This window comes from Xenopus laevis, chromosome 2S (assembly GCF_017654675.1).
Source record: "Xenopus laevis strain J_2021 chromosome 2S, Xenopus_laevis_v10.1, whole genome shotgun sequence".
Classification (NCBI taxonomy): Eukaryota; Metazoa; Chordata; class Amphibia; order Anura; family Pipidae; genus Xenopus; species Xenopus laevis.
In genome coordinates this window covers 127,369,149-127,377,504 of record NC_054374.1, presented here as the reverse complement: position 1 = coordinate 127,377,504, position 8,356 = coordinate 127,369,149, and the positions used below count along the sequence as shown (strand labels likewise).

At 41.6% G+C, this 8,356-nt stretch overlaps 1 protein-coding gene across 3 annotated transcripts in view; it reads left to right on the top strand.

The window, feature by feature from the left end:
• Positions 1-6,116: 6,116 nt before the first annotated feature.
• adcy6.S (adenylate cyclase 6 S homeolog) overlaps positions 6,117-8,356 on the top strand; it is a 111,570-nt gene continuing 109,330 nt past the window's right edge. The window contains exon 1 of one of the 3 annotated variants that reach the window (XM_018249986.2): positions 6,117-6,381. In XM_018249986.2, the coding sequence (XP_018105475.1) occupies positions 6,212-6,381 (170 nt within the window). In that variant the 5' untranslated portion in view covers positions 6,117-6,211. Of the gene's footprint in view, positions 6,382-6,935; positions 7,164-7,183; positions 7,302-8,356 lie in introns of those variants that run through there. The other 2 variants (XM_018249985.2, XM_018249987.2) reach the window with 2 other exon arrangements.

Below are 8,356 nucleotides of genomic sequence, written 5' to 3'. Positions count from 1 at the left end.
AGGTATACAAAAATAATGAAAGCTTCCCAAGCTGGGTTGGGTTAAGTTGGCAGAGAGAAAGTAAGGGTAGGGGGTTATGGTTGGCCTGCACCATCCAACTACAACTTTACAGTTGCTTAACATTTGTACTACATGTATGGGGTTAATTATCCAGAAAACTTGGGATCTGAGGTTTTCCAGATGTGTTTTTCTATAATTTGGATCACCATAGCTCAAGTCTACTAAAACAGCTAACAATAACTAAACCAAATGGGATTTTTCTGCCACCAGTGTAGATTTATACTACTATTGTTAAGATCAAGGTACTATAAAGTTACTGTGATAATTTAAATTCACAATTATTTGTTTAAAATGCATTTGATGGGTGATAGACTTTAGGGTGGCGGCACACCTGAAGATTCGGGGGAGATTATTTGCCCAAAGACAAATCTCTGCTTCTTCAGGTGTCTAATCTCACCTGAATCTTCAGGTGTGCCACTTCTTGGTATTTAATATTGTTTTTTGTGGACTAAAAACATGCAGTATTTCAGGGGGGTCCAGACTGCATGGTAACATGAGCAGGAGGTGGTGGGTGTTTGGCCACAAGTTGTGCATAAAGCTGCAGTGGATTGTATTAAGGTGCATAACCTTACATTCAACCAACAATGAATCTTATGTTTGCTTAGTCGCCTAGTTTCCCAGCCTGACATCCCCTTGTAACGATGATACATCCTGGTTGGGTTTAACTCTTTAAGTATTTATTATATAGGGATGCACTGAATCTAGGACTGGGTAGAAACCTAGTACTTTGTATCTAGTAAGTAGTACCTAGTATGATTCAGATTTAGATGAATCATAGGTTTTTTGACAAGAAGACATTCAAAGACAATAGGTAATGAGATCTGTCAGCAAACAGACCTGCTGTTCACACCCATGCTGCCAGTTTTTTACTCTCACACAGCTATCCACCCATATCCATAAACTCATGCATGTTGGATTCAGAACTGTTTTAAGCTTCTTTTTGTCCTAGGCCAGTGATTCCAAACCAGTGGCTCATGAGCAACAAGTTGCTCAAAAACGTGGAAGTTGCTCCCAGTGATCTCAAAGCAGGTGCTCATTTTTGTATTCCTGGTTCCAAGGCCAAGACAGCGTAGATATTACATATCTCCAAAAACAATGTGGTCTTAAGGATCCTGACAGAAGAGATTTGTTGCCCATGGTAAATCTACACTACCATAGGTGACAAAAAAGCCTTTTTAATTACTTACAGTTAGTGATGGGCGAATTTATTTTCCAGGCGTGAATTTGCTGCAAATTCGCCCCGAAAATTTGCAAATTTTTCGCCATTTTGCAGATTTCACGGGAAATTCACCCATCACTACTTACATTTGCATCACTGAATGTAGAATACTTCACATGTGGTGATCTGGCATTATTGCTAAAAGAAAAATACATTTTTAAACAATAAAATTTAATTCATTTCTGGTGATCCAAATGCAAGTAAAGAGAAAGGCATTTTTGGAATTTTTGTCTCCAAGAGAAAGGCTGGTGCTCCCACACCTCTTTCTATAATTTCTAGCTGCATAGCAAGTCTATGTTGTCTGATGGTTTTATCCCTTGGCTGAAAATGCCTCCTTCACCCTATTTGTGGATCAGCTGGGCCTGTTGAAACACTCACACATTTTCCCCTTTGTGGAATCACTCAAAAGGTTGCTAAAATGCTAGGGTTGGTATAACTAAAGGCCCTTAGATATGATAGATGATAGATAGACCACTACAAAATATAGTCTACCTGAAAACCTCTCTTTGGTGCAACTCAAAATTTCCTAATAATGCCTGATCCAGTTATCTCGCCTACTAGACCCAAAATCAAAATTCGCCAGCTATATAATAGCTAAGGATTTAAATTCTTTGCTGTTCTGGCAGCAAAATATAATCTCCCCATATGTGATATAGATATTTTCAACTTAGAGATCCTGCTCATAGCCAGGTTCTGAGCCCTGCCAAGGTCTTCCTTTCAGAACTTGAATGTGCTTTAAGGGCACCAAAAAACAAAAGGATATGTGTCTCTTCTCTATTCCAAACTCAATAAATAAAGAGGCAATCATTTTGCAAACTGCCATACAAAATAGGCTGGAGACATACCGCAGCTAGATGCAGATGACTGAGAAGACCTTTTCCATTTACCCTCTGTAACTGGTAGCAATTGTATCTTTATATAATATAAGGGTAGGGGCACACTGGGCGATTTGGGGAGATTTAGTCGCCTGGCAACTAATCGACTAGTCTGTGCGGCGATCAATCTCCCCGAACGCCTTCCCTCTGTCTTGTGCCGGCTATAATGAAAAGTCGTCTCCGGCATGGCACACGCAGCGCTTCATATTCCGAAGTTTCCTCACGAGGAAACTCGAAGCGCCCCATGTGCCACTTTTCATTATAGCCGGCGCAAGACAGTGGGATTCGTTCGGGGGGATTGATCGCCGCACAGACGAGGCGAATCGCCCAGTGTGCCCTTACCCTAATACGATAACTAGAATGTTATCTGAAACTCGCATCCTCCAACTCTATTGGCCTTTAACCAAACAACTCTTCCCTATGAAATAGCTCAAAATTCTGAGTTAACTGAGTAAAACTAACATTACTTGCACTAAACAGATTAGTCAAACCTTGCTTCTTTCAGTCTTTCTGAATTCAGAAACATGGCTGACGGCTCCTGGGAAATTAACATGTCTAGCCCCATGTCAAACTTCAAAATTAGATATAAAAAAATCTCTTTGCTCTTTTCAGTATTTCAGTGCAGGATTCTGCAGGATGAGCACTGGTGGGCTCTGGGCACAAACTCTGTCCATATATTAAATGCCAATAAAGGTCTGATTGTGCATTCCCCTTCCCATTGCAGGAATTTTTCTCTTCAGGAAAATACTAGTATTTGTGCTTACCAGGACCGTGCTACTGGCAGTGACTAAAAGCTATGCCATCTTTCAAAGCAAAATGTATTCACACTCAACACCTCTGCTATAGTTGTTGTAGGGTGCCATTCTATTGCTTATGAAGCCTGTGCCCCCCATATAGTGTGTTAATAACCTTTATTGAGATATTGCTGTGACTAATGTAGGGGACATATTTACCAAGGACTGTGTAAAACAACAGTTAAGCACCTAATAGTGGCTTAGGTAGAGTCCCACATGTCCCCAGTGTAGGAGTGGGTAAGTGGGTATTAGTTGCCCCAGTGTTAAACTGTTTATATAAAGTTTATATTTGTTCAATTGCAAACTGTGTGTTTTATTATTCCTAGTGTAACCCCCTGAGGTGTGTTCCTCAGTGTTCACTAGGTGGAGGCACTGCGCTGTAATTCCCAGTTCCCAGTACTTTTCATACGCAAAAGGGACTCAGGGCCCCTGGATTGCGAAGGGTAAATTGCTATTTAAAGAGACAGTAACCAAATTAGTGTTATACTATGAACAAAGGTAGATAAATCTGTCCCAGATAATAACTATAAAACTAAGCCTTCAAGCTCTCATACCATATAAAGAATATAGATTTAGGTAACCAGGATTAAACTGGAAGCTTACGATTATATAGCACAATGAATCAAAAGTGTAATCTTTAATGGGCTTTTATGACAAGATGAGAAAACTAAAAAACAAATCAAACATGGAAAATATGTTTTACTCCCCCTAAAAAAAAGCAACCTAAATTAATTAAAACTTTAGGAAAGCACCCCATTTTAAATTTCTGCGAACTATAATTATTATAACATCCTGATGTGACAACCCTTTGCATAAAGGTATTTCTTCTGACCTAATAATTTATTATGAACACTGTCTGAACAGAAAACCTGTCTAACCAGTAAGACAAAAACCTTATGTCTTAAATTAAAATGTAATTTGAGCTTTACCTGTCTGAACTTATGAATATAGGGAACATTTAAATACAACCTTTTCAGTTAGAGCAGTAACCAATAAGAGCAGTCATTTTAAGAGCTGTGTGTTGACCACTGTTTAATGATAAACAGCCCAGCAGGACTTAATATGTTGCAGTTCATTTAGTCCTTCATAGATAGAAAGGCTTTTTAAAGGGACAAAACACTTTTTCATTTTTTTTCTTCTCACTGCTGCCAGTTTGCCTTATTAGCCTGTACCCGTGGTTCACATTAAAAATTATTCCAGATACAATGAAGGGAGGCATTTTCAATGCATTTAACATCAGTATGGATACAGGCCAACACAGCAGACTGAGAACAATTACTAGTTGCATTGCCAAGTGGTGGAACATTTAAAAATATGCCGTACAGCAAACATAATTTAAAATGCCTGAGGGGGACAGTGGGTGTTTTTAAAATGGTAGGTTTAAGCGTACCTAAATGCATTCGCTAACTGATTTCATGAATTGCGTTTTAATCCACTTGCATTTCATTGTGGTTTTTTTATGCAACATGCTCATTTTCTTGCACTTATTCACATTCAGATCAATAGAATAAAGGGTTGTGTTTTTGTTTTTTTTAAACACACATAGCTGTGTTTAAAAAAACACATATAAACACACTCAGCATGCGCTTGTAAGTGCATATAAATGGCCAGTGTGTAAGAGCCCTAATGCTACAGCACAAGACATTCTGTTGTCGTGATTTTTTTTTCTGTAATTAGAGGGGGAAAAATGCAATAGATAACCACCTATGAGTATTCCATTGCAAACCTGATGTAAAACCTGCGTACATTTGTTTTGATGCCCAAAGCTGGTGTTCTGCATTTTTCTGGAGTCCAATTGTCTAAATGAATTCATGTTTTAATCACAGTGCCAAGCCAACATGTTCATTTCATAAGGAATGAATGGGTGGTGTGGTTGTTTGCAGCATCACTGGCATATTGGCAGTCCTACAGGCCAAAGGCTACTAATGGGTGCTGGGAGTTGTTGTTTAAGAAAACCAAAAAGACTTGAGATTGCCAAACCCAAAGCTAGCAAAATTATGAGCAGACACCTAATGTCACCCTCCCCCACATGTCCGCCTATTAAGATCACAGCTCAAAATATCAATAAGATTAAGAAGAAAAATGGGCACTTAATCATAAGTTATAATTTTGGCCTATGATTAAGTGCTGTCTTTGGCACAAAGTGCTTAAGGCTATTAAAATATGATTGTTTGAGACCTGAAATAATAAACTAGATGTATTTTATACTGTAAGAACTGCTATTGGTCTTTCTACATCTGTTGGAAGCTGGATAAGTGCCAGCCTGAAATCGCTGCTGTGATCGTTCTCTCCCCTTTGCTGAAGGTCTGGGGCATGTGCACCTGGACCCATCTCTTTGGTAGTAAGCGTACACCCTACTCCTGCTGGAATTAATTCACATATTGTTTTTATTGAAAGCCTAGGATCGTACTTTTGTTACACCCAAAGTGAACAGTGCAAAAATGCAAGTGCGGTTGTCCCCAGTGAGTCCTACCACAAGGGCATGTGCTCCAAAAGATCTAAGAGCCTCAGGCACAGGCACTGACAGAGTCCTAAGTCTTTGGGCTCACCTTTGCCGAAGCTTGGGTGAGTCCCACCATCCCTGACCCACCCCCCGGCACAAAAGGCACAGGCAGGAGGTAAGGGTCTTCAGACTCTCCTTTGCCTCATGGTTTTGGAGAGTCCCTTTACCCCAGATTCAGCTTCCCCCAGGGCACCAAATCCATGGCCTGAGGCAGAGCCCAAAAGGATTCTATGTGCCAACAGAACCCGTGAAAAGACCCATACTGGCCATCTAGACCACCTACCCCCCTCCCTACTGGCCGCCCAATAATCTATTGCGATGTTTACAGTGTTTCATGTGTTACCAGAACCTCTGTGTAGTTGCACTCAAAAATATATTAACTCCACTACCACATAGAAGAAAAGTTTGATGGAACAAAGGAAAATCCCACCAACTATTTTTATCTCCCAGAGCTCCTAATTTCAATTTGCATTGGGTTGCTTTATTTATCTTGTGAACATGGAAAAAGTTTATTTGAACTGCCTGCAGTGTGTGTACTTTTGAATAGCTCTGATGAGTGAGTCAGTGTTTGGATGCAAAGGTCTCTGTGTTTCACAGCAGGAGGCAGTCAAACAAGAAACTGTGCCTTTAAGACTTGTGTGTGAATTACTAGTTATTTTCTGGATCCGGGGTAGAGGGCGTTTTCCCTGGACAACAGGGAAAAAAAGAACTGAAGGCTATATGTGAAGGCTGTGGGAGAAGGAGAAATATTAATGAATAAATGAGAGTGGGAGAAAGACCAGCCCTAGAGCTTAGAAGCAGAGAGGAGGGATATAGCAAGCAGCCTGGGCTGGGGAGATCATGCTCACACAGGCTGGGAAAGGTCTCATCCTTACAGGAGATCAGCTGTCACCCAACCAGCACCATTCAGCAATCAGAAGGAACCCCCAGGTTAGTGTGTGCAGTACTTCAGGTGCATGGGGACAGTAGTATCCACTGCATTATGGGTGTGAATCCTCTAAATGCCTGCCTCCATTTGCTTTCATTCTGCTTTCCTAGTTGCCTTTCCCAAGCTATCACATACTTGTCACATACATGACAGCTATCCTCCATGCTAACTAACCACCCCACAATTCTCCTGCAATCAGTGTGTCACTTTTACACATATTGTGTTTTTTGCCCTTAATATATAATAATTTCTATAGATTATACTCTTTTGCTTTACTTCCCATTCAGCCTGGTTAATGCCAGTCCTTACTTTACATCATGTCATTCACTTCTCCTACACTTTGCCCTTCCCTCTCTCTCTGCTACTTGTTCATTTTACTTCAATCACACTTTTGTGAGGAAAAGCCAACCGGTGCTCCTCCAGCTGCGGCAGCTCCAATAGCCAGCAGCATCCCACAACATATGCTCGGTGCTGTAGATCTACAGAAGGGCTACAGGTTGGACATCCTCCTATTACTTATAGGTGTAATACCCTGTTCCCCCACTGTATTCCCCACACACTCCTCTCCCAGTTTCTATCTCCCCCTGTCTCTCCTCCCCTCTCAGTCCTTCCTTCTCTCTCTCCTCTCCCTGTCAGAGTGTCTCACCCCTCCCTCCCTGTGTTTCTCTCGCCCTGTGTCTGTAGCAGGCTGTGCGGACCTTCCTCTGGGACAGAGGGATGAGGGGGGGCTACTATCTGCTGCCTGGCTCCCTGGGATGGTGGGGGCGGATTGCAGGGGTGTGAGGTAGGTCTTGGGGAGAGGGATTGCATAGTTTTTTCCTAGGGAGGAAGCAGGGAGTGCTGGGTTGGTTGTAAATTCAGCAATGCAGAAGGGCCAAGCTGTGCGGGAATGTGCTGGAGGCAAACGATTGGATATCTACCGGTAATAATAGAGCTGCCTGTCCACAGGGAGGCCTGACTTTCTGACCCTGACTATCCCCCCTAAGGGAAAACTGACATAATATACTCCTGTGTCTGTAATGTGCTCTAACAGATGTCTAGTGATTGTCTTTTCCTGCACTGAGCACAGACCATAGTACTTCCTATTAGTCCTCTATACACAGTGATGCATCAGCCCTATACTGACTGACACCAGTGTGTGTGTGTGTGTGTGTGTGTGTGTGTGTGTGTGTGTGTGTGTGTGTGTGTGTGTGTGTGTGTGTGTGTTTGTGTGTACCTATGTTGAGTTGAGTTATAATGGAAGCAATGGGCATTTCTGTGGGTTTACTATTAAACGTATAGATAGCAAAATGCCGTGTATAGTTTACTGGGCAGCGATGGTGCAATGGGTCTTAACATGATGAGGCATCCTGTGTGTATACATACAAGGACCTTTATCTGCTGGGCCCGTGTCTATATACAGAGCAGTCATGACACAGGCCTAGTGTGGATATTGCTGGCTGTGATCTTGCACTGACACTGCCTAGTGCCCCGTGTGTATCCAACTGTGATTGCAATTCACTTAGGTGCTTCCTTCTGCTTGTGCTGATAATTAACCTATGATCTTTCAGTAGATCTACTCTGGTGGGCATTCCTGCTTACACACTAAACTGTCAGTAGAAGCAGGACCTGTTTTTATGTGGCCGTCAGTATGTCCTGAAAACTGAGGGGTAACCTTGAAAGGGGAGATCAGTCTGTTTGGGGGGGGGGGTTAAATATTAATTTATTCATTGCTGTACTGACCCTATCATCAGAGGCCTTAAAATTAATACTAAAAGAGCCCCTGATTCTTATCCAGGAGATATTATGTCAGGCCAACATCTCTGATATCCCCTTTATATAGGCATATGTATGTCTGTCTGTGTGTATTTTTTCTGTATTGCTTATGCTGAATCTCCTAAGAGACCTATTATTATATAATTGTTTATACTTATAGATTTTTGCAATAAGCCTTGCTTTGTGTCTGAGAAGTGACTTTACAGTATCCGTGATTTTACA